Here is a 26,962-nt window from a genome sequence, read left to right on the forward strand (position 1 = left end):
ACTTGTGACTAGAGTGTTAGAGGCACAGAGAGGTGACCTTGAGGTAGAATCCCTCCGAGAGAAGATCTCCAGTGGGAAAGTTGAGAAGGGTTTGACGGTGTATCCCGACCTGAATGTGAGATACCGAGACCGTTTGTTTGTACCGGAGTCTTGCCGAGAGGAAGTACTCCGAGAGTTTCACCATTCGCGCCTTGCGGTGCATCCGGGAGGTACTAAGATGTATCAGGATTTGGGTCGCCAGTTTTGGTGGCGGGGTATGAAGAGAGATGTGGCTGTTTTCGTATCGAAGTGCCTTACTTGCCAGCAAGTGAAGGCCGAGCATCAGAGGCCAGCGGGTTTGTTGCAACCCTTGCCTATTGCCGAGTGGAAGTGGGAGCATGTCACTATGGACTTCGTTGTAGGTCTTCCGAGGACTCAGCGGGGTAGTGATGCTATTTGGGTGGTTGTAGACCGGTTGACTAAGTCGGCGCACTTTATTCCTATGCGCGTGAGAGATTCGGTAGATCATCTTGCCGATTTGTATATTCGGGACGTAGTGAGATTGCACGGGGTTCCAGTGACGATCGTCTCAGATAGAGATCCTCGTTTTACTGCTAGGTTGTGGCAGAGTTTGCAGAGTGCCTTGGGCACTAAGTTGACCTTTAGTACGGCTTATCATCCTCAGACTGACGGGCAGTCCGAGCGTACTATTCAGATCCTCGAGGATATGCTTCGGGGTTGTGTCCTGGACTTCAGTGGGACGTGGGAGAGGCACTTGCCATTGGTAGAGTTTGCCTACAACAATATTTTTCAGTCTAGCATCGGTATGGCACCGTTTGAGGCCTTGTATGGCCGACCGTGTAGGTCTCCAGTTTGTTGGGCCGAGGTGGGTGATGCACCTTTGTTGGGTCCGGAGTTGGTTAGGGAGACGACGGAGAAAGTTGAGCTTATCCGTAGGAGGCTTGTTACAGCCCAGAGTCGACAAAAGAGTTATGCCGACCGTAGGAGGAGGCCTTTGGCGTTTGAGGTAGGTGATCATGTCTTTCTGAAGATATCACCTAGGCGAGGTCTGATGAGGTTTGGGAAGAGTGGGAAGTTATCCCCTCGGTTTATTGGTCCTTTTGAGATCCTTGAGAGGATAGGTGAGGTTGCTTATCGGTTAGCCTTACCGCCGCAGTTGTCCGGAGTGCATGACGTGTTTCATGTGAGTATGCTTCGGAAGTATGAGCCAGATCCATCACATGTGCTGGATTGGACCGATTTAGAGGTAGATGAGGATGCCTCGTATGAGGAGAGACCGGTTCGGGTCTTGGATAGGCGGGATCAGGTCCTGCGTGGCAAGACCACTCCTTTGGTGAAAGTCTTGTGGAAACATCACGGAGTGGAGGAAGCCACTTGGGAACGTGAGTTGGAAGTCCGTGAGAAATATCCGGACTTGTTTGTTGATGTGTAATCTTGTATTTAAATTTTACGTTTTGTTGAACTTAAGAACTTTTATATATGTCTTAAGTTGTGAAACATTGAAAATGTTTGGTTTGTTGAAAGCATGTTTTGGAACTTGCCTCATATGGAAGTTGAATGTAACATTATATCTGTTGAATATATTGTTGAAATTGGAAGGATAGTGCATAATGTTGATGCATGTTGAAAGTACATATGTTGTTTACATATTGTGATATGTCTCTTGTTAAAGGGATGGGATGACCGGTAATGGGTCGAATTGTTGAATGTTCAAGTGTAACATTGTCTAAATTGGAGAAAAACTTGTTTTTGAAAACTTGTGCTTAATTTCGGGGGCGAAATTCTTTAAGGGGGGGAGGTTATAGCGATCCCGGGTTTACCCTTGTTATACCGTGATCCGGACACGTGTCCGTGGATGTTGGTAGTTGTTTATTATCTTGTTTACATCCTTTCTTACTTTGTATTTGAGTTATAGGATGTGTTGGGCGGGTTGGTTACAGGTTGGTTGAGTTTAGAAACCAAAACTAGTTGCCCAGATTTTTGGCCTGTCCGCTCGAGCGGAGGTGTTGGCGCTCGAGCGGGTAATACACCCATCCAGTATTTGTTGTGCAGTGTTGTACGCTCGAGCGTAGGGTTGGGAGCTCGAGCGGAGGCCTGGTTCTGCAAAAGCGCTGAGCGAGTGCATTCTGCGCTCGAACGGGAGGTTGGCCGCTCGAGCGGAAGTCTGTGAGTGGCCGCTCGAGCGGGGTGTTTTACGCTCGAGCGGAGACCTGGGTTAAAGTCTCGAATTTGTGACTCTTTAAATCACCTTTTCACTTTCTCTTCTCTCTCTTACTTTTCCAAAATCACCATTGTTGAGCCTCTCACTCTAGACTCTACCTTCTCTCTAGGTTTTGATCTAGTAGGAGTGATTTACTCACCTTTGGCCTTTACAAAAAAGTTGTTGATCGTCGAGGGCTTCATTTTAATCTGAAAATCTCGGGTTTTGGAGCACGTTGGGTTTTGTCGTCTTCTCCTTTGGGACTCCGAATTTGAGGTAGGGATAACCTACTCCTCTCTATGGGTTTTGTCTTTAAATTTTGGTATTTTGAGATGTTGGGCTTGGTTGGGTAATTTTGTGAAAGTTTGGGGCTTTTGTGTAATTTTATAAAGGTTGGGGTTTTATTCATAATAAACCTAGATGCATGTTTGGCATGAAAAAATGGAATGATTGGTGAATCATTGATGAAAATGGGACCTAAGGGTTGAAATGGTAATTATGGAAAATGGCCAAATTACATTGTTTAATTAATTGGGATAATTAATTGGTGAGAAAAGAGGAAATGAAATGTTGATTGAATATCCATTTGTGCATTTATTTTCTGTATTAGAAATAACTGCTTTGGGCTATCGGTGGAGTATAGTCGAGATTGTTGTAGACAATGCATGATGATTAGGTAAACGGAAACTAATCAATGGAATGTGTCATGGAACTTGACGGTTGATAGAATACATTAATTGTGTGTATTGTGTGATTGTATATAGAACCAATGTGTTTATATACGTTATGTGTAGAGGAGGAGATAGGGGATGTACTCCGCGGTTTAGGGGAAGATAGGGGATGTACCTCTAAACCGGATAGGTATTGGGAGGAGATAGGGGATGAACTCCGTAGACAGAGCTCATATGCTTGTCTAGAGAAGTGAAGATAGAGCTCATATGCTTATCTTTGTGAAGTGTGGATACAGCTTGTAGGCTTATCTGTGGATATTGTTGATATACATATCTGTTGTAGAATGTGGATACAGCTTGTATGCTTATCTGTGGATATTGTTGATATACATATCTGTTGTAGAATGTGGATACAGCTTGTATGCTTATCTGTGGATATTGTTGATATACATATCTGTTGAGAATGTGGATATAGCTTTTATGCTTATCTGAATGTGAGATATAGTTTTTATACATATCTGTGGAAATGATGATAGAGCTAGCATGCTTATCTGTTGAAAAAGGGAAAATGAAAAGTAATTGGGACTTGTAAGTCGTTGACATAAATATGTAATTTATGTGATTGTATCAGTGTTGACCAACTATCAATTGCTAATGTTTTAGTCATTGTCCATGGTTGGTTTAGTGTATTTCTACTGGGCTGTGGCTCATCCTATATGGGAATATCATTTTCAGGTACAGGAAGCATGCCACCTCCAAGGACATAGCTTGGGAGGCTAGAGGCGGACATAGTGTAGTTGTTTTACTTTTGATGTATTACATGTAACTTCAAGCCAAGGGCTTAATGTGTAAACGAGTTAGTACTCTTTTGTTGAAACCAAGTGTTAACTTGGAAAGCTGTAAGCCCGTAGGGCATTTTGTTTTGATGTTAACATGTAATACTTATGTAATGAAACTCAATGAAATAAAGAAATGTGGTTAGTTTATAGGTAAATGCATGTCTTATCTGATGGGTTTAATGTTATTATTTTGAGGGCGTTACAGGTTTTGTCCTTGGTCATCGGTGGAGGATGACATTATTGCGTTGATTAGTCATGTGTATGTGTTACACTTGTTGGTTGCACTTTATCATGTTGTGATGGTCGATATGTGTGTGCGTGTTGCGTTGATAATCAGAGGTACCATTTCCCTTCCAGCTAGCGCTTGGTAAATTGGCTGTGTGTGTTGCGCTGAGAATGAGAGGTACCATTTCCTTCCAGCTAGCGCCTGGTAAATTGGCAGAGGTACCATTCCCTTCTAGCTTGTGTCTGGTAAATTGGCAGTGCATTTTGGAGAGATGTATCATTGGCTTATTTATCATTGTTGTCTCAATTGACTGTGTATGTCATGTGTTATGGTGATTATGAATTTGTAAGATTGAATTGCCTTATGTGTTGAGTAGTTATGTTTATGCAAGTTGGGACGTGTTAGAAAGTTGATGAAGGAGTTCCCTACCAATATTCGATTATTGAAGATGTCACTTTAATTTGAACTCAAAATTGAGAATACAATGAACGTGTGGAGTCGGACCATGGATGTATAATGGGTTATAAGTAATGTGAGGAAATCGGAGTCAGTGAGCATGTTTTTAAGAAAAAGAAATAAAAAGGGTTATTGTGGGGTGTTTGGTCTCAAATGGGATTGTTTAAATGGGAAATGGGTAGAAAAAGAGAAACTTGGTGTTGTTGAATAAGTGAATGATTTTGAGAAAAGTACATATGTATGTATACTTTGGTTATAAAATGTCACTCTATTTATATGGTATGAGATTAGCATTCATGATCATAGCTATCTGTAAGTTGTTATTATTGAGGATCATATTGAGATCCCTACTGGACTTTATGTTCATCCCAGGTTTGTTAAATCTTTTTCAGGTGATTATCAGGATTTGCTACAAGATTACGGATCTTCCTTATTTGTTGGCCACGGGGCCTCTATATGTGTAGGCAGAATGCCATTGATGTAAAGGGTTAAACCCTTCCTCTTGATTTAAATGATGTAAGCTTACAGGCAATTTATTTAGTTATGTCCATACTACATTCGTTTTTTTTTTATTCGCTTGAGAGAACCTGTCACGCCCCACCTTTTATTACTCGGAGTCATTACCAAATTCTTTAACTTAATTCAATTTCAGAGATAACATGCGGAAATAAACTCATACATTCAATCCGTAGAAGTGATTAACAATACTCTCATTCGTATGCAAAGTAAATATTACATGAACTAACTTAATAAATTGCCCTTGGGCTTACATCATTAAAAGTACAAGAAGAAGGGTGTAACCCTTTACAACAATGGCGTTCCGCCAACATAACTGAGGCCCCGTGGCCAACAAATAAGAAGATCCAAATCTTGTAGCACACCCTGCTAAACACTTGAAAAAGATTCAACAATGTGGGATGAACATATAGTCCAGTAGGGAACTCAACATGCTCCTTAACAATAACAACATTACAGATAGCTATGATCATGAACACCCATTCTCATACTAGAATAATAATGTGACAGTTTATACAAAATATATATATGAATATACATATGAACTTTTCTTGAAAACAATCATTTAATTCACCGCTATAAGCGATTTATCCTTCCTTTTTCCTTTCATTAACCCCCGTTCCCAATCTTTTATAACATAAACAACTATTTAGAAAAATAGATTCACTAAGCCCATTACTCTTCCATTTGCCACACATACAACAGATGTGCCTTTTCAAAACATATTTGGCATTTCAATGCAATTCCCATTATATCATAATTATCCATACACACCTCTATAAAAAAGATAACAACTCAACTACATACATAAAATCAATCAATGAGTCAACTCGTCCCTCCAACACTGTAACAAATACAATCCACAATGTTTCCAGATACACTGAAACAATAACAAAACAACAATGCACTACTAGCTATATGCGTAGTAAGCCAAAGATACACTTCTCACAACAATCTACCAGTTTACCAGGCGCTAGCTGGAAGGGTATGGTACCTTAGATTATCAGCGCGTCAGTTCTCCAGGCGCTAGCTGGAAGGGTATGATACCTCTGATTATAAGCGCTGAACACATAAGTGTGTGGAGTTCATCACCTATCTTCTCACACACACTGGAGTACAACCCCTCTCTTCTCCTCAACCAGCATACAAATATAATGTAGTTCAGCATTTCATTACATATGATGTTCAATCAACAATGGTGTAATACATACACAACAATTCAACACAACCTTATCATCCTCCACCGATGACCAAAATATCCAGATGCATGCATATTATACATCTATTAACAGACCCAACTAACATGAGAGTACAAAACTCAGCAACAACATGAACATGGTAGTTAAAGCTATACCCCACACAAGTGTGTTCAACACTCAAGATACAACATAACAATTCTCTTATACTTGTTTCAAAATACCTTTCCCATTTCACAAAATGAATTCCACTTCCTTTGTTTTCACAAAAATCATTCCTACGGACAAAAGCCATACTTCATTTAAATTCACTACATTCTTTTCAAAGCCATTTCAAACTAATTATGCACATTAAGTCATAAACAATAAATTAGGGTCTTTCCTTCATCTTTCTCAATATTGACCAAAAAGGCCTAATTAACATCAACAAACAACAATAACCACAATTAAGACTCAAAATACCTAAGTATTTGCCCAAAGATCTAAACCCCTCAATTAATCTATTAAATCGAATAAGAAAATTTAGGGTTTCCTCTCCTTTCAACAACCACATGCTAATTAACACCCCAATTAGCCCAAATCATAACTAATGATAATAAACCCAAATTCAATAATCAACCCAAGGTTCAGTCCCATGATTTTCACAAATCCAACATGATACAATTTTTATGCAATACAAAAACTACCACATGTCTATCTATAGACGAAGTATTGAAAAGAAACAAGGAGAATCCCTACCTCGAACAAAGAACACAAATGGAGAAGATGACCCAAAATCCAAGTGCTCCAAATCCACTATTTTTCAGATTAGAATGAAGCCCAAGCCGCCCTCTATCTTATTAACAAAGGACCTAGGATGGATTCACACTAGAAGTAGATGAAAACCTAGAAAGAAGATGAGTTTAGAGAGAGAGAAGTCGAACCTAGGGTTTGGAAACTAGAAGAGGATGAAAAGACTGATCAAAACCCGCTACTGCCTATTTAAACTGGACAGGCTCGCTCGAGCGAAGACTTGGTCGCTCGAGCGACCAGACACAGGAAAGCCTCGCTCGAGTGAAGAAAAGCTCGCTCGAGCCAAAAACTCGATGCTTCAGGTCTGCAACCTAGAAGCCCACTCGATCGAAGAAACTCTCGCTCGAGCGAAGAAACACTGCTCACAGGTCTATACTAGACGCAAACACTCGCTCGAGCGAAGAAACCCTGGCTCGAGCCACCAGACACAAAACTCAACCCTCGCTCGAGCGACCAAACTCTCGCTCGAGCGACCAATCCAAATTCTGGACAGTAACCCCTGGTTTCAAAACCCAACCAAAACAAAACAAACCTGCCCAACACATCCGATAACTCAAAAGAGAAAATAAAGGATGACAACCACAATTATACATTGAGAGAACCCAAGGAACCTAAGCCCGGATACAACAACCAAAAGGAAAAAGACCGGGGTCGCTATAACCTCCCCCCCTTAAAGAATTTCGTCCCCGAAATTAAGGTACGCCAAAACACAAAGCCGACTGATCTCACAACACACCTTTAATCCACTCTTACCAGAGAAAAGACTAACCAAGGGAAACATTCCAAATGACAACACTTAGGTACGAAAACCTCAACAACCCAAACCTTTCCCCAAACAATGACCAACAACTGACTAGCACAACAAGCTAAGTCACTATTCAACAACATAATTCTCAACCATACGACCAAAGCAAATCTTTTGAGCAAATTATAGGAAAACACTTTCTTGTTCAAGAGACATTTCTCAATGTACACATTCCAAAATAAATCTTTCATTTTCCATGCGAAACTCAATAGTTTTGTAAATATATATATATATATATATATATAATTTTTTTTTCCAACCATGGTGTTATCCAAAACACATAATCATCCACATTTTATCTGCCAAAAGATTCATTTGGAATTCCTCAAAACCTTTGAATTAAATCAATTTCTCAACAACGCCCTTAGATGGCCCAAACACTAGAAAAAAGTTTTGTTTTCCTATTCTTTCCAAAATAACATTATCAACAACCATCACACACACAGTGATGCCACAGCCAACACCGAACATAACATTTCTATAATGATAGTTAATAGAAATTATAACAATACTATCAACACATAAGGCATAAGAAATTCATGGTTTTGCAATTCTATTCCGCCTCTTTTACTTATCCAATTAAATAACATACACCCGGCTCAGAACCTGGCCAAACAATTAAATGAAATAGTAACTCATTTAAAACATTTTTCACTTCACAATAGATAAGCATATGAGCTATATCAATCTTTCAATAGATACACATTTTGGCGTTGTATCATCGGAGTCCATCCCCTATCTCCTCCCAAACAATATACATACATATAATGTATATAAAAAAAAAAAAAATCCAATCATTCACAATGATAATTCAATACACATAATTGCTGTATTATAATAACCGTCATATTCAATGACTCAACCGGATGATTAATTTCAGTTTTCCCCTAATCAACACACAAAGTCTACAACAAACGAGGCTAATCTCATGGTGACCAATGTCAACCCAAAACCCGATACCAACGAGCTGACTAATCAACTCAATAAACTCCACACTCAGTAATCCATACAATGATGTGCCACTCAAACCATACCCAATAATTGATAACCAATCACAATACAAACACTACCCCTACACAACCGGTGGGGTCACCACGGACTCACTGAATAGCAAGGCCCAAAACATGAACCAACATACAAGTACCATTCCTTCTAACTTGAGACACAAATCCCACATAACCTTGCCAATACCAAGCAATTCTCTAAACCATCTCATCAATCTCATCCACTCACAGATTCCCATTCTCAACCAATAAACTCCAAAAGTGAACAAGGCCCACAGGCCGTCACAAGGCTAACTCAATATACAGTACCAAGCAAGCAACAATACTAGGATCACTGATCCCATCAACAACTTCTCAATATAAATACTAGAGGGTTCGAAATTCCATACATACTCCCCAATACACGAGGATTAAACAAACAATACTATGCATACAAATGCGATACATAATCATGATGCCTAAGCATCCAACAGTACACTGGTCCACAACAAAATCAATAACCAAGATACATCACCAGCCAACATACAAAAAGTCCCTCTCCAGGGTAACACTGTAGGGCTAACTAATAAGTCGCCCCTCGCGAGGCTCCCGAAGCCTGGCCTGCCCGTTTCTGGTACCGAAACCGCCCCCGACTAGACGGGTATGACTGAGTCTGACTAGATTTTGAAACACTTGCAGAGTTCACACGCAAAGGGCAAAAACGTCTACCATGGCCCTGCTGGCCACAAACGAAACAACCACCAGACCCCCTACTCAGAGACTGGTATGAAACTTGCACCTCCCCGGAAACCCCAACAGAAGGATCCAAAACCCCCGGCGAAGAAAAGGAACCAGCTCCCGACTGAGCATGTTTCCGCCTCCACCTCTTACTGAGCCTAGAGCGCTTAGGAACCACATGACTGACTGAGATGGTCTCCTCCTTAACCCCATCATCACTAGTAATCAAGGCCTCCACATGGGCCGCTGCCTCAACTAAAGTATAGTAATCCTTCCACAAGGATCCAGCTACCTTTTCCCGAATATCGAAACACAACCGCCGTTCAAACTCAAAACAACGACGCTCTTCTGTTGCCACCAACTCTGGAGCAAACCTCGACAAGCTAGCAAACCGCATCTCAAACTGCGCCACGGGAGTATCATCCTGACGCAACTCCAAAAACTGATCCCTCAACCTTTCCCGAGCAGAAGGAGGGAAATACTTGGCCCAAAAGGCCTCGGTAAAAGCAACCCACGTGCTACCTACATTATTCTTAGCATACTTCCACCAATAACTAGCATCACCCTTCAACTGAAAAGTCGCCAAAGAGACCCTCAACTCCTCATCTTCGACTCTGAGCATATCAAGAGTCTTGGTAATCTGTTCTAACCAACTCTCTGCCTCCAACGGTTTAGCCTCCCCCACAAACTCTGGTGGGCCGGAACGAAAAAACTCCTTAGTAAGTTTGAGAGCATGCCCGTTGCCGCCCTCAGTACGAGCTAGGGCATCTTGCACTGCTCTTGCAATCTCACGTGCGACATCCTCACCGACAGCCGATGCTGCAACGGCAGGTACTAAAGGAACTGCTGTGCCCCTACCGACACTCCTACTATTCAACCGTCCTCTACTCCCTTGTGTAGACATCCTATAAAGCACAAAGTAAATTACACTTAGCGCAAAACACTATAGCCTTCTCCGAGGCACACTCCACTACTGTTAAGTCACAAGACACACTTAGTCTCAAAATTTACATCTCTACTGCATATTATCAGCTAAACATGTAAACACATAATCGAATCAAGTCCACAAAGATAGCCACTCATCCCGAAACTCTCAAGGAATTCCCATCAGAAACCACGTTGATCAGGCGTGTTTCCAAAAGGACCTCAAAGCAAGTTCACCGGCTATGAATACTATCCAGGAGACTGAATCCCATGCTCACATAAATGCAACACATAAGTCCTAACTTTCATGATATCTATATGCAACGTCCTCACAATACGTAGTAAACCCACTGTGGTAAAAACCATTTCCCACGAGCCCAAGTATTCAAACCCGGCTCGCTCTGATACCAAGTTGTCACGCCCCACCTTTTATTACTCGGAGTCATTACCAAATTCTTTAACTTAATTCAATTTCAGAGATAACATGCGGAAATAAACTCATACATTCAATCCGTAGAAGTGATTAACAATACTCTCATTCGTATGCAAAGTAAATATTACATGAACTAACTTAATAAATTGCCCTTGGGCTTACATCATTAAAAGTACAAGAAGAAAGGTGTAACCCTTTACAACAATGGCGTTCCGCCAACATAACTGAGGCCCCGTGGCCAACAAATAAGAAGATCCAAATCTTGTAGCACACCCTGCTAAACACCTGAAAAAGATTCAACAACGTGGGATGAACATATAGTCCAGTAGGGAACTCAACATGCTCCTTAACAATAACAACATTACAGATAGCTATGATCATGAACACCCATTCTCATACTAGAATAATAATGTGACAGTTTATACAAAATATATATATGAATATACATATGAACTTTTCTTGAAAACAATCATTTAATTCACCGCTATAAGTGATTTATCCTTCCTTTTTCCTTTCATTAACCCCCGTTCCCAATCTTTTATAACATAAACAACTATTTAGAAAAATAGATTCACTAAGCCCATTACTCTTCCATTTGCCACACATACAACAGATGTGCCTTTTCAAAACATATTTGGCATTTCAATGCAATTCCCATTATATCATAATTATCCATACACACCTCTATAAAAAAGATAACAACTCAACTACATACATAAAATCAATCAATGAGTCAACTCGTCCCTCCAACACTGTAACAAATACAATCCACAATGTTTCCAGATACACTGAAACAATAACAAAACAACAATGCACTACTAGCTATATGCGTAGTAAGCCAAAGATACACTTCTCACAACAATCTACCAGTTTACCAGGCGCTAGCTGGAAGGGTATGGTACCTTAGATTATCAGCGCGTCAGTTCTCCAGGCGCTAGCTGGAAGGGTATGATACCTCTGATTATAAGCGTTGAACACATAAGTGTGTGGAGTTCATCACCTATCTTCTCACACACACTGGAGTACAACCCCTCTCTTCTCCTCAACCAGTATACAAATATAATGTAGTTCAGCATTTCATTACATATGATGTTCAATCAACAATGGTGTAATACATACACAACAATTCAACACAACCTTATCATCCTCCACCGATGACCAAAATATCCAGATGCATGCATATTATACATCTATTAACAGACCCAACTAACATGAGAGTACAAAACTCAGCAACAACATGAACATGGTAGTTAAAGCTATACCCCACACAAGTGTGTTCAACACTCAAGATACAACATAACAATTCTCTTATACTTGTTTCAAAATACCTTTCCCATTTCACAAAATGAATTCCACTTCCTTTGTTTTCACAAAAATCATTCCTACGGACAAAAGCCATACTTCATTTAAATTCACTACATTCTTTTCAAAGCCATTTCAAACTAATTATGCACATTAAGTCATAAACAATAAATTAGGGTCTTTCCTTCATCTTTCTCAATATTGACCAAAAAGGCCTAATTAACATCAACAAACAACAATAACCACAATTAAGACTCAAAATACCTAAGTATTTGCCCAAAGATCTAAACCCCTCAATTAATCTATTAAATCGAATAAGAAAATTTAGGGTTTCCTCTCCTTTCAACAACCACATGCTAATTAACACCCCAATTAGCCCAAATCATAACTAATGATAATAAACCCAAATTCAATAATCAACCCAAGGTTCAGTCCCATGATTTTCACAAATCCAACATGATACAATTTTTATGCAATACAAAAACTACCACATGTCTATCTATAGACGAAGTATTGAAAAGAAACAAGGAGAATCCCTACCTCGAACAAAGAACACAAATGGAGAAGATGACCCAAAATCCAAGTGCTCCAAATCCACTATTTTTCAGATTAGAATGAAGCCCAAGCCGCCCTCTATCTTATTAACAAAGGACCTAGGATGGATTCACACTAGAAGTAGATGAAAACCTAGAAAGAAGATGAGTTTAGAGAGAGAGAAGTCGAACCTAGGGTTTGGAAACTAGAAGAGGATGAAAAGACTGATCAAAACCCGCTGCTGCCTATTTAAACTGGACAGGCTCGCTCGAGCGAAGACTTGGTCGCTCGAGCGACCAGACACAGGAAAGCCTCGCTCGAGCGAAGAAAAGCTCGCTCGAGCCAAAAACTCGATGCTTCAGGTCTGCAACCTAGAAGCCCACTCGATCGAAGAAACTCTCGCTCGAGCGAAGAAACACTGCTCACAGGTCTATACTAGACGCAAACACTCGCTCGAGCGAAGAAACCCTGGCTCGAGCCACCAGACACAAAACTCAACCCTCGCTCGAGCGACCAAACTCTCGCTCGAGCGACTAATCCAAATTCTGGACAGTAACCCCTGGTTTCAAAACCCAACCAAAACAAAACAAACCTGCCCAACACATCCGATAACTCAAAAGAGAAAATAAAGGATGACAACCACAATTATACATTGAGAGAACCCAAGGAACCTAAGCCCGGATACAACAACCAAAAGGAAAAAGACCGGGGTCGCTATAGAACCCTTCCTTATGTTTTCTTTATAAATATGATGAGCTTCTGTATGCTATTTCTGGAATTGAATCTTTAATAATGGTTTTGGTAATGGAATCCGAGTAATAAAAAGCGGGGTGTAACAGTTATTTAATTGTTCCTCATTGGTTTTCAACATTTGCTGGGGCAGAAGAGACTTTGTTGGGTTGATTTTAGCTCAGGATGTGTCATCTTTGTATATTGTCTTTGTTATTTATTCTTTATTATTTTTCTCATTGCTTTTCTTTTTCCTTTTCTTTTATTTTGGATATTGTTTCATCAATACACTAGTAGAGATAAAATTACACACAAGATTCATACCCAAATCTACTATTCTATAATCTTTCGGTTGTACTCATGCTTTAAGGTTGTAAATGTAATAGAAAACTTGATCATGTTCCTAGAAATTCCCCTATAAGTAATGATATTTGCACACCTTTTCAATATTTTTATTTCCTTCGTAGATCACAAGGTTAGTGATTTTTTTTTTTTTGGCTATGTTTTTGGAACTCTAGAAATAGCAGTAAGTGTTGGAACCCATAAATCAAATACAGAATCAAACATAGAATATATGTTTTAACATAACTTTACATGGTGTGGCCATACCTAAAAAATTTTGTTGATTAATATATTTTGTGTCCAATACTATATTTGGTTTGTATGTTCTTAGATTCATTGTTAAAAGATAGGTGATGTGTATGGCCCTGGGGAAATAGTGTGGGTGTGGGTGAGTATAATATCGCATGGGAGCAAAATTTTCATCATGAGAGGTATAGTTGACCCCTTTACTCTTTGGCTTTTGGTTGAAAGCTCAATAATAATAGTGCATTTGATTTGATTTGTACTACAATAGAAGCAACTTCCAATAACATGTGTTCACATCATTTTTCCCCCAAAATGCTTTAATATTTATTAACATCCATAGCATTTTTTTTTTCAAAAGCTATCGAAAATTATAATTTATAGAAATATTTTCTTTTTAACCTGTTAACCCAGCATATTTTCACATTTTAAAAATGTGATTCCAAACTATTAAAAAATAATGCGAAAACTTCTCCTCCTACACGACAATCTCTGTCAATTTCAAATCTTCAAATATTTCTCCCTTTATCTTTCATGATTTGCTAGGATTGCTCTCCCCAAATCTCTTCTAGTTCCATTTTTGTTTTTCTTCAATTCAAAAGGTTTGTTTATTCTTTTTGCCTTTTTTTTCATATTATATTTACACATATCAAGATTGACCTTTACTCTCTTGTATGTTATTCCTATGTTTACCCCCTCCCTATTTGGTGAAGAAATGTTGCCATATTGTTTTTCATTACCTTGTGTGGAGAATCCTCAGTTCACTAGGTTTGAAAAAAAATCCTACTCAAATCCAAGACTTGCATTTCAATTCTCCTTTATTACATTGTAAAATTGATTTTTTTTTTTTTTGAAGGTATTCTATGGCTTAATATTGATTTCTTCTATATTGTTATGCATGAGGTATTAAGATACACTGGTCCATGTTTGCAAACTATGTTTGATTTCCTCCAATTTGTTTTAATATCATTGAAAGTAGCTGATCATTGTGAACCACATGCCACTGCCAATATTTTTCCTAGATTACAAAAAAAGTGATTCATTAGAGCTCTAATTTTTAAAGCTATAACTAGCAAATAATGTCTTTAAAAAATTTATCTTGGATATGCATGTGAAAACCTAGTGATGATGCTAAATTTTTGTAAAGAATTTTGCAAAGTATTTTGATGAAATGTTATGGCAACACTTGATAATCTGAATGTCATTAGAATTGTGCATCTATTTCTTCGACAATTGTGTAGGTTCTAATTAGAAATTTCATTATTTATTGTTTTATTTCATTTCCATGTACACATCCTATTGACCTTGGCAATTAGATTCTGTTTAACTTGGAGGCTTTCATTATCAATTCTTCAATTGCTAGATTTTAAGAGTTCTATTTAATCATGACAAGTTATCAAGAAGTTTATGCTTTAGAATTTTGAATTGTAGCAATTGACTTGAAGTGAGATAGTGTCTGCTTCTCACCATTGAATATGCTTTAGTAATTACATGATTTTTATTATTAATAAAATAAAAATGTTGCTGCTTCTAATAGGTCCATATCAATGTTAGTTTTCAAAAACCATTTAGCTCCTTTACTAAGTTGTGTCCAAAATGTGAAATCAAAAATCACATTGACATTGATAGAGAACTAAAAGAGATTGAATATATTTCCATCAAACTTTTGGATTTGGATATTATTTTTATGAATTGGTAATACCAAAAACAAGCTATATTGTGGTATTATGATGATAGACAAAGATTGGGTGCATCTTAATTGAAAACACTTTTTTTTTTCTTTTCTTTCTTGTGTTTCTTTCTTGTGAATTAGTTGAGCCACACAATTACATGGCAACCGTACAAAATTTTGTGAATGTGGCTAAAAGAATGCATGAGTATCTTCAGAAGATTTTATGTATTTGCAAAGATTGTCAACATTCATGCCACCATTTTATTGAATTTGTTTGAGCACGAGGTTATTAAGGGAATGGTTCTTAGTACATAAATTAAGTAAGAATGAACAGGTAATTTCATGGCTTGGGAATTTATGAACCTTTTTTCCTATTAACACCTTTTGATTCAAAGTTTTTCATATCGTTGTGCCGATTTGTCTTTGATTGTTTGATTGGGATTGTTATTCAATATTTAAAATTGAAACACAATCACAAATCAATATCTCTAGGATTTTAAATTTTTCAGTAGTCATATTTTTTTAATATTAATTATAATTAGGTTTTCTTAATATCATTTATATTTTTTAATATCAATTATTTCAATAGACTTTCTCTTTTAAAATGATAAGCTCCAATACAATCATATTCAGGGACCAAGCGAGGTTAAATTGTGAAGATTGTGAAAGAATTGCTCGAGTTTAAAATCTTGATAGTCGAGCGCTTGAAAATAGTGTAGGAATTGATCATGTTAAAAATATTGCTTCAAAATAACGGTTAAGTGCTTTAAAAGATTGATGATGAATTGCTTGAGTTTAAAATCTTGCTTATGAATAACTGTTTTTTCACTACAAGAATTTACACATTTGCCGACCACTTTTGCCGACCAAAAAAATTTTTGTCGCAAAAAAATGACGTTTGCCGACCAAAATATTAATTAGTCGCGAATGATCATTATTTTTGGCGACCAAAATGATTTAGTCGCAGAAGGTTATATTTTGACGACCAAAAATGAATTGGTCGCAAAAAGTGATATGCTTTTGGCAACCAACTATAAATTTGGTCACGGAAGGTCACATTTTGGCGACCAAAAAAAATTAGTCGCCAAATTAGTACTTTTAGCGACTAATATTTTAGTCGCTGTTGATTGAGATTTGACGACTAAAAACGTTTGTCGGCAAAGGTACCTTTTTCTGCGACTAATTTAGTCTTTTGGTCGCAAAAAATTTGGGGGGTAATTTGAAACGTGGGGCGGGAATTTAAAAATCGCCATTCCCCTCTGTCTTTCTCTCACACAGATCCTCAGACCACACTCGACCTACGACCACATTGATCTCTCGTTGATCCTCATATCCTCAAACCACACTCGCCATAAGGAGACTCTGAAATGTGTCTGTATACGCAAAGTAAGATCGTTTTACAGCTGATCCAATAACCATCCATATAAAATATCTCCCACTCTTACTCTCTCTCTGTGTGAAAATTGTTTGAGTGCAACAGTCCATCTCTTCTCCACTTGCCCTTCATCAATCGGCAATCTCTAACAAATTCACAGTGCCTCTTCTTCTCAACTCTCACGATCTCTGAACTTTGTCACCAACAGTCAACTCTCCCTCTCTCTCAGTTGCATTCTCATGCTTTTGTTGTCATGTTCTTCTTCTCATAATCAATCGATTGATCTTTCACTCTCACCCTCACTCTATCTCAAACAATCAGATGAGGATAGAGATATGAGAATCCACTCTCCCGTCCTGATCTTCTTCACTCACATCCCAGACAATCTTGATGTGGCGAACTCGCTTAAAAGATTAGCATCTCGGTCTTCTTGGACGATCATAAGGTGATTTCAAACCATTTTTTTACTGATTATGTACATTTTTTTAAAAGCCCCAACTTAAATTGATTGTGTATGTACATTTTTTTAAAAGCAAAACTTTAATAACAAAGGATTTGTGTTTTTTGTTTTTTGTTTTTTGTTTTTTTTTCTTGCCTTCAAACTGTTTGATAAAATGTCTGTTAGGCTTCTCAAAATTCTAAGCCACAAGCCTAACCCATTAATGGGTTCCATCAATTTTTTTGGTTTTCTATTTCTCTTCTTCTACCTTGAGTTCACTCTGTTTCTTTAGCCACCCATGAATTGTTGGTTTGGGAAGTTGTTATGGCTTTTCCATTTGGAGGTCTTTGGAATGACTTTTTTGATGTGTAGAATATGTGTAAAATCCCAGAATTGGGGATAATTGTGTTGGTTTGAAGTGTTTCTTTGCTTTAAATTACTTTACAATGCACTTGTTTAACCTATCAATGGTGTATTACTCAAGTAGGTTTAGGAAATAATATTGAAACCAAACTACTAACTCTTGTTGAAGCTGGTAAGAGATTCTGTATTCTTTTGACTCCATATGCAGATTTCTGTAAAGGAATGTTGTAATGAGGTTGCACAGTGTGCATTTGTTGTTGATAAGATCTTAGAAATTACATCTGAAGGTTCATCTGCTAAGTAATATGATACTGTGATGTCCTGTGGTGCCCCATAGTATTACTAATGTTATGCATTTTGTAGTTACGGATAATATGTATGAGACCATGTTAGCTTTAAATGTTTTTGAAATGTCTTTTTCAGGCTCCATATTGCCTCATACACTATATTAACCATTTCCCCCTTTAATTCCTTAGATAAATCTTTCTTGACGATTGCTAAGAGTGTTTTTTTTATTAATTGAGGTTGGTCTTTGAGCAGCATGAACTGACCTATCTCATCCATCTAAAAGAAATGAAAATGAAAAAACGTAGAAAATGCTATTGCTCTATTCTCTCTCATACAAAGTTTTAAAACGCATTATCGAGGCTTGCCTTTAGGCTTTATTTTTAGGTGACACTCCTCAAAGGCTTGTGCATATGGAGATCTTGATCTTGGATTGTTGTTAAACTTAGTCTAATACATTATTTAAACATAAAAAGAACTCCTTTTGTAACTATATTCATGAGAAAAATCAAGTAAATTATTGACCAAGAAAAAACACAAAGCTAAGGCTTGAAAACTGAGGCCAAGAATGTTGATTTCACGTGTAAAGAGTGCAAGCTTCCTTCTTTGGAGTGAAATGTTTGATGCTTTGAGAGAAAATGTATTTGCACTTTTATATTTAATTTACAATATTTTAACATATTTTAGTTGTTTACTAAATATAAAAATTCAAAATGTTTACGCCTTGAGGCTTATACCTTGCGTCACAAGGGGTAAAGTGCCTAGCATAATGCATTCACCGTTAAAAACTTTGTGTGAATATCATCAAATTGTATTATCTATTTGTTTATCCTTTAAGTAAATTTATTGGTTTTGTGACTACTGTCTCCTCAGGTACTTGGCTGATGAAACTGCTATCTTACTGCTTTACTCATTAGTGCATGGGAACTCAAATTTTATGGAGTATGTCTTGGTGCGAATAGATTTGATACACTGGTATGGAGTGGCAGCTATCATTTCCATCTTATTTGTATTTAGTTAGCCCACCTATTGTTGTGTGGTAACCTTGGCAAGAGATAAAACAAAATTTTTAGAAAAAAAAGAAAAAAAAAAAAAGAACAATGGTTATTACTTGTCAGATAAGTGATGTTATGGACACAATTTAAAAATTTTTGTGTACAATGGTAACTAAAAAATCTTATGAGCAGTTATCATTTTTAGTAGTTTACGTAACATAAATGCCACATATCCTAATTTGATTTGCATTATGCAATGAAATCAACAGTTGATGCCCATGCTGGAAACACTGTATAATGCTTCAAAAGGGACATCCAATCAAATCTACATGGTGCTAATTATTTTGCTAGTACTCAGTCAAGATTCTTCTTTCAATGCCAGTATTCACAAGCTGGTGAGTACTGCCTCTGTAGGCTATCATTTAACTGGATTATATAAAGATCATATTAACATCTTATTTATTTGAACAGATGCTGCCAAGTGTTCCATGGTACCAAGAACGCCTGCTCCATCAAACTTCTCTTGGTTCCTTGATGATCATAATTCTGATAAGGACTGTGAATTACAACCTATCTAAGCTATGGGTATGGCTTGGTGCCCATGTCTGCTGATTATTTATATTTAAATACTTTGTTATGTGTTCTCTTGGTATTGCTGTGATAGATTCCTTGTTTCAGTTCAGAAATTGAGATCGATTTGTATGACCCATGAAAAGAAGATTGTCTCATACGTGCTTGTTGTCAAAATTTGTCAATGCTTACAGTATGAATTTTTGGAGATTTGTTGAGATCTTAAAATTCAGATATATCAATTTCAATGTTGATGCTAAGTAAAGATATATATATATATATTAATTTCTTAAAAATATATATATATTTTTTGTGTGTGTGGAAAATTTGTGAGTCCAGGCAATTTCCCTTTTAAGACTTACATGAACACACATTAATAGAGGAACAAAATTATGTGGTATACTGATAGAGAATTTATTAGTCATGTCATGGGAAAATAATCAGTCCACACGTAAAACATTCTGATATATTAACAATTCTAAAATACAAGAATTACCTTTGATGGAAATGTAGTATCTTTTCACCATGGGCAGAATTTCTTTGACTATTTTTATTTGTAGTTATCTAGTTGATGCCACCCTTCACTCCAAAAAAAAAAAAAAATACTACAAATTAATGATGAAAATTACAATGCCGTTAGAATATTATTAACTCTTCTTGTCACTCCATTGCTTATTTAACATTTTCATATATCTACTTGTATAAAATTAATGGCAAATCATCATAACAATAATGAACATTTATTATATAAACCTTAAATGCAAAAGGACAAAGGACAATCTCTTCCTACATAGTTGCTTATATTTGGGCTAATAACTTTGGTTGTCTGTCACATGTCATGTAACTTATCCTAATTCTAATTACACATACAGATCTCTTTTGAAGGGTGCAACATCCCCAGCTTCGTCACATTAAAAATACAGTCTAAATGATGGCAAGAGATAAATGAACTTTTTCCATAGGATATGGAGCCTCAGTTCTTAGCATCTTTAGGGCCATTCAATATATTTATGGATTTGTCTATATTTATATGGTCAATAGACATTGTAACATTCAGAAAATACATTGGAAAGTAAGTTTTTACCAAACATTTGTAAATACACTGGAAAGTAAGTCTTTACCCTGCATATTGGATATATTGATGGATGTGTTGAGATGTAGGTAAGTATCTGAAACAGTTGCTTTTACAGAGGCTTTCCTACTGTAGTGTTTGACATATTTACAGAGGCTTTCCTACAGAGGCTTTCCTACAGTTGCTTTTACAGAGGCTTTCCATAGAGCAGTCTGATCTATTTTCTTACGTGGAATACTTGATAACTTTGATAGAATCTTTACTTTTAAGGGATTTTGATTTGGTCATCTTTTTAAAACGTTGTGTGTTAGGTACACTAAATTAGCAGAGCTAAAAAATGATAAGATGCGTATAGGGAATGGTGAATCAAGAGGAGACAGCCTTCCAGAAGAGATGGTTGTCACCATAATCGATACCTTTAGCTTCATTACTATTTAGATCTTATCTTACATTTCCAAATTATTTTTCTTCTAAATCAACATATATATTTCTTGCAGTCAACAGAATTGCATATTTATACTGATTTCCTGAGGATTGTTCCAGAAATATTAAATGCAATACTGACTTACGCTCTTTCACGTAACCCTGAGGTATCATCATCATTATCACTGAGACAATATGCATCTGGATTTGGTTACCCCACCCCTCTCCTCTCATATTGTGGGTATTTTTCATTGTATGCATTGGAGCAGGTTGTATATGCGATTATGCACAGGCAGGAGGTCTTTCAGCCTTTCAGGAATCATCCTCGCTTTAATGAGCTGCTTGAGAACATTTTTACTGTATGTGCTTGAGAACATTCTTACTGTAGGTTGTATATCCGTCTTTTTCCCTTTATTTTCTTCCCGCATAATCTTTAATGTTTGTAGGTCTTAGATTTTTTCAATAGTCGCATGGATGCCCAAAGAATGAATGGTGAATGCTCGGTGGAGAAAGTCCTCGAAGTCATAATCATCAATTGTCGTTCTTGGCGTGGTGAAGGCATGAAGGTACAAAGCAAATGGTTGTGTTAGTAGGTTTATCCAATAGTGGGATCCTTTTTTATGTTTTTTTTTATCCAATTAACAGATGTTTACTCAATTACGTTTTACATATCAACAAGAGAGCCATCCTGAGGAGTTCTTTATTCCTTATGTGTGGCAGCTAGTTATATCTCGCGGGTATGTTTCCTGCACTTGATGCACATTTTTTTGTAGGATCTATGCTTCTGCCTTAAAAGATGTTATAAAAATATATAAAATGTAATGAAGTGCATTTTACATTTTAAAGTTAGTACCTGTTTTTTTCTCACTTTAGAACATTATTTTCCTGTTGAAAAGATGGAAATAAAGATATGCATGCTGTGGATGGATTAGTTTTTTTGTGTTGCTGTCTGTAATTTCTAGCATGATGCACTTATTTGTAGATTTTAGTTGATTAAGAATAGCTTTGATTGAATTTTTAAGCATGATTGGGTCTATTAACTAAATATTAGCAACTGAATGGAGCCATCTTGAATATCGTTATTTATTCAACCTTTTCATTCATATTTGCATACCACTAAGGCACTAATTTCTTTTTCTTGTCACATTCCCTTTCTGCAGCTCATTCAGTTTTAATCCCAGTAGCCTAAATCTGTTTCCAGTTGATCTGCCTGTAAAAGTAAGTATATTGTTTCCTCAAATGTTTTAAAGATGTCAATCATGAATTCAAGAATTTGCTTTTCTTTTATTTTCTTTTTTATTTTATTTTTTTGGCTTCATTGATTTTTATGGGCCTGATTGATTGTTCCTCACCCCTTCATACTCTGCTAGCATTTGTGTCATTCTTTCTAGCTATGAAGCACGGGTATATATTGTAGTGAAGTTTGTTGAGGTTTTATTATCTTTGTTCGGTAGTGCTGTTTCATAGTGATATAATTTTTCTTTGTTCCCAGAAACATTTGAAGTGGCTAAAACAATATCGATGGGGCCATCATTGAAAAGTGGATCAAAAGTTCACGAACCAGACGAGCACCCTCCCCAACATATTTCTTAACAAGTTCACGAAGCTAAATTGTACAAGACTACTTGGCAGTATGAGCATTTTTGGGAGGATTAAATATTTTTGGATGGATGTGTATGGATAACAAATATTAGTAGTTTTATTTGTTGATAGCTGCGCATGGATAACAAATAGTTATGTTTCAAATTGTTATGCGAGATGGATGTGACTTGTGAATGAAAACTTAGAATAGTAATATTGTGTCGAATGTTAATGAATTATGTATTGTGTCGAATGTTAATGATTCAGTTAATTTGAATGATGCTTTAAAATTATAGGTTTATTATGGATTGAATGAATTATTAGGAATTACAGGTGTATTGTTTTCCTACTTTGGCGACCAATTTATTAGTCGCGACAAATAAATAATTTTTTTTCGCAAAAAATGACAATTGCCGACCAAGAGTTTTGGTCGCAAAATATACATCTATTGCCGACCAAAACAAATTTGGTCATGGAATCTCACTTTTGCCGACCAAAAGTTTTGGTCGCAAAAAGTAAAAAATGGCGACCAAATTTTTTGGTCGCGAAATGTGACAATTGGCGACTAAGAAATTTGGTCGGGAAAATATCACTTTTCGCGACCAAAGTGTTTTAGCGACAATATGAATTAGTCGCGGTAATTAAATATTTAGCGACCAAAAATTTAGTCGGCAAATCCAACTTTTGCCGACCAACCAAAATTTTGGTCGCGAATTACTTTTGCCGACCCTCAATTGGTGACCAAAGTAGCGACCAAAAAAATTGGTCGCGGATAACTTTTGCCGACCAAAAATAGACTTTTAGCGACCAATTTTTTTGTTGCCAAAAGTGTTAATTCTTGTAGTGTTTTCTTTTTTTATATTAGAAAAATGTAAATGTATTTTGAAACTAAAATAGCTTACATCAATAAATGAGAGGAAAATGCATAACTGCATCATAGTGACCCAATTCATCCCAACTATTGACCCAATAACTGTTGGATTTGAAATCCTATTGACCCATTAACTACATATTAGTCACCCAAAACTGTTGGATTCTTGGACAGATTGGGAAGGAATTGATTGACTTTGAAATCTTATTTTATAACAATCCTTTCAGGCTGTTTTCCGGTTAGAGGATTTGATGAAAAAAATAAAAGGAGGAATATAAAAAATAAAATAAAATAATTGATAAATTCAAATTTCAAATCATATTTGGTTGAGTTGGGAAATAAAGAAAGAAAAGAGTTTAAGTGAACTTAAAAAGACAAAAAATGAGATTGCAGGTCCCTCTTTCTTTTTTTACCTATGTTTTCCATTATAAACAAATAAAAAGTGAGGTTTCATTTTGTTTTTTTTTTCCTCATCAAATCATGCAACCTAACACAACCTAAGTACTTTTAACCACTCAATATCTTTTGATTCACGATATGTATCTTATGATTCGGTACTTTTCAGAAGGAATCGATACTATCATCAATACGTATCTTAAATTAAATGTATCTTACGATACATATACGATATGTGATGCGATATAGGTTAGGAGATACATAATGCGATACAGGTTAGGAGATACATAATGTGATACGTATGTCACATAAATACTTAAATTTCTTTAGCAAATTTGAAAAAAAAATATTCAAATTATTTTATATAAATTAATATTGTCGAGAATTTTAATTAACTTATTAAAAAAAAACTATTTTTTAAATGAGAATGATACATTTTAGTCTATTTCTCGACCTTTTTGACATATCTATTGTATGGTTTAAGAATGTTGAGTTATTAATTTATGTCTTGTGAAAATAATATGTATTGCTGCATATATATATATATATATATATATTTAATTTAAGGAACTTTGGTTCTGCAATTGATAGAATTACATATTGTTTAGTGTTTTATTCTCATAAGATATTCGTTTTTTTTTTATAACTATATTTATTTTTCTACCTATTTCTAAAAGTATTAAAGTATCTTTGATACATGATACGATATAATATGATACATGATTTAGAAAAATTAAAAACAATGCTTGAAACGATTGTGGGGGAATTGATTAATTAGTCTATAATTTTGCTTCAAAATAAGTGTCAAATGCTTGAAAAAATTGTCAAGGAATTACTTGAGTATAAAACCCAATATCAGAATAATTGTCTAGTACATAAAAAGATTAGGGGATTTTTTTTAAGATCTCTGGTATTAAGATTTTATTGCATAAAGGATACCTAATATTTTTATAATGTCTAAGGTCCCTCAACATCAATCTAGAGAAAATTCGACCCAGAGAATTTCTCTAGGAAAAAATTCTCTTCAGAGAAATTCTGGAAATTTCTCTGGACTTTCTTGAATTTCTCTGCACTTCCCAGAGAATTTCTCTAGACCTCCTAGAGATTTTTCCTCTAGAGAAATTTGTGTTTTGACTCAACTAGAGAAAATTAATCAAAAAGGAACCTTAAGATCAATATATGCCTAATCATTATCAAACCAGAGAAAATCCATTCAAAATCACATTTTAATTTTTTTTCCCTTCCAATATCCGAGCAAGTAAACAAATTAATAGAGAAACTAAAACAACCAAATATCAAAAAGAAACCAACACATCCCGAGTTTTTCAGAGAAAATTCACACAATGACTATAGCGACCCCGGTTTTTTCCCACTTGATTATTGTATCCGGACTTAGGTTCCGTAGATTCTGTCATTGTATAATTGTTGTTGTTGTCCCTTATTTTCTCATTTGGAATTATAGGATGTGTTGGGCAGGTTTGTTTCAGGTTGGTTGGGTTTAGGAACCAAGTGTTGCTGTCCAGGTTTTTGGTTCTTCGCTCGAGCGAGTAGTTGTTCGCTTGAGCGAATGGTTGCGTTTGTTTTGGACCTGTAGCTGTTCATTATTGGCTTGAGCGAGATTTTCTTCGCTCGAGCGAGTTAGTTCGTCCTTCGCTCGAGCAATAGTTCCTTCGCTCGAGCGTGTGTCTTGTTGCAGACCTGAGGGTTTGAGTTCTTCGCTCGATCGAGCTTTCTTTCGCTCGAGTGAGCTTTTGAGTTGTTGGCTCGAGCAAGGCTTCCTTGGCTCGAGCGTAGTTTCTCTGTGTCTGGTCGCTCGAGCGACAAAGTCTTCGCTCGAGCGAGCCTGTCCAGTTTATATACCCAGCAGCGGGTTTTGATCAGTCTTTTCTTATTCTTTTTGGTTCTAAACCCTAGGTCCGACTTCTCTCCCTCAAAACTCATCTTCTCTTTAGGTGTTCATCTACTTCTAGTGTGAATCCATCTTAAGTTCTTTGTAAGAAAGATAGAGGGCGGCTTGGGCTTCATTCTAATCTGAACATTTGGTGATTTGGAGCACATTGGAATTTGGGCATTCATCTCTATCTTCTCCATTTGGGTTGTTTTCTTTGAGGTAGGGATTTCCTACTCCATTATATAGGTTTTGTTCTAAGTTTTGGTATTTTAACATGTTGGGGATACTTGATAAATTTTGGAAAAAAACCCTAGTTGTATTATTGAATTAATTTGTATAAGTAATTCATGGAATTGGGAAAAGAGAGTTAAATTCATGGAATTCATTGATTAAATGGCGTAATTGGGTAATTGGTATCATTTGTCTATTGAATTGTTGACATAGTTATTTTCAGTTTAGAAATAACTGTTTTGGGCTATCGGTGGAGGATAGTCGTGATTGTTGTAGACATTGCATGTGGATTAGGAATAACTGAAACTAATCACATTGGTTAAGTCATTAATTTTGACTATGGCATTGATACAGAAAATACGTGTATTGATTGAGCATTGCATTTGCAAACATTGTTTTGTGTGTGGGAGGAGATAGGGGATGTACTCCACGGTTTAGGGGAAGATAAGGGATGGACCTCTAAACCGGATTTTGTTTGGGAGGAGATAGGGGATGGACTCCATTAGCATCACTTTTATGTGTGCTTATTTATATAGAAGTGTTTTATTGATACAGCACTAAAATGTGTATCAATCTGGAAGTATGAAGTGTTTGATTTGAGCTTGAGTCTCATTTGTTTGTTGATATTGGAAGGATGTGAATATTATATATGTGATTCACTGTTGTAAGTTTGGCCAGGTTCTGAGCCATGTTGATAAAATTGGAAAGTAAAACGTATCTTAGACAATAGTGTCATGAGATTGTAAAATGAAGTAATTGATTATCTTGGTTAACCATCTGTTGAATACTATTGCTTTATTCATTGCTTATAAGTGGTTTAGTATATTTCTACTGGGCTGTGGCTCACCCTTTATGGGAACATCATTTTC

The 26,962-nt window shown here is 36.5% G+C and overlaps 1 protein-coding gene across 3 annotated transcripts; it reads left to right on the forward strand.

Annotated features, from left to right (window-relative positions):
• Nucleotides 1-17,009: 17,009 nt before the first annotated feature.
• On the forward strand, nt 17,010-22,954 carry LOC114258315 (uncharacterized). 3 transcript variants are annotated; one of them, XM_082919097.1, is made up of 11 exons: nt 17,016-17,421; nt 18,937-19,038; nt 19,328-19,453; nt 19,530-19,643; nt 21,012-21,096; nt 21,198-21,290; nt 21,393-21,482; nt 21,570-21,689; nt 21,769-21,860; nt 22,284-22,341; nt 22,616-22,954. In XM_082919097.1, exons 5-11 carry the CDS (start codon nt 21,046-21,048, stop codon nt 22,658-22,660), a joined length of 549 nt encoding a protein of 182 aa, XP_082775223.1. In that variant the 5' UTR covers nt 17,016-17,421; nt 18,937-19,038; nt 19,328-19,453; nt 19,530-19,643; nt 21,012-21,045; the 3' UTR covers nt 22,661-22,954. The 3 variants fall into 3 exon arrangements, with proteins under 3 accessions (XP_082775222.1, XP_082775221.1, XP_082775223.1); XM_082919095.1 differs by lacking the exon at nt 21,012-21,096 and having other exon boundaries at nt 17,012-17,421; XM_082919096.1 differs by lacking the exons at nt 21,012-21,096; nt 22,284-22,341 and having other exon boundaries at nt 17,010-17,421.
• The last annotated feature ends 4,008 nt before the right edge of the window (nt 22,955-26,962 follow it).

Source organism: Camellia sinensis, chromosome 3, assembly GCF_055761805.1.
Source record: "Camellia sinensis isolate YWXY chromosome 3, ASM5576180v1, whole genome shotgun sequence".
Taxonomy (NCBI): Eukaryota; Viridiplantae; Streptophyta; class Magnoliopsida; order Ericales; family Theaceae; genus Camellia; species Camellia sinensis.

What these genes read in the sequence shown, in the direction of transcription:
- LOC114258315 (XM_082919095.1), top strand. Translation starts at nt 19,331, where the DNA reads ATGCCCATGCTGGAAACACTGTATAATGCTTCAAAAGGGACATCCAAT. An exon ending in ACAACCTATCTAAGCTATGG is followed by an intron (nt 19,644 to 21,197) that starts GTATGGCTTGGT and finishes TATTTCTTGCAG; the next exon opens with TCAACAGAATTGCATATTTA. An exon ending in TGCTTGAGAACATTTTTACT is followed by an intron (nt 21,483 to 21,569) that starts GTATGTGCTTGA and finishes TAATGTTTGTAG; the next exon opens with GTCTTAGATTTTTTCAATAG.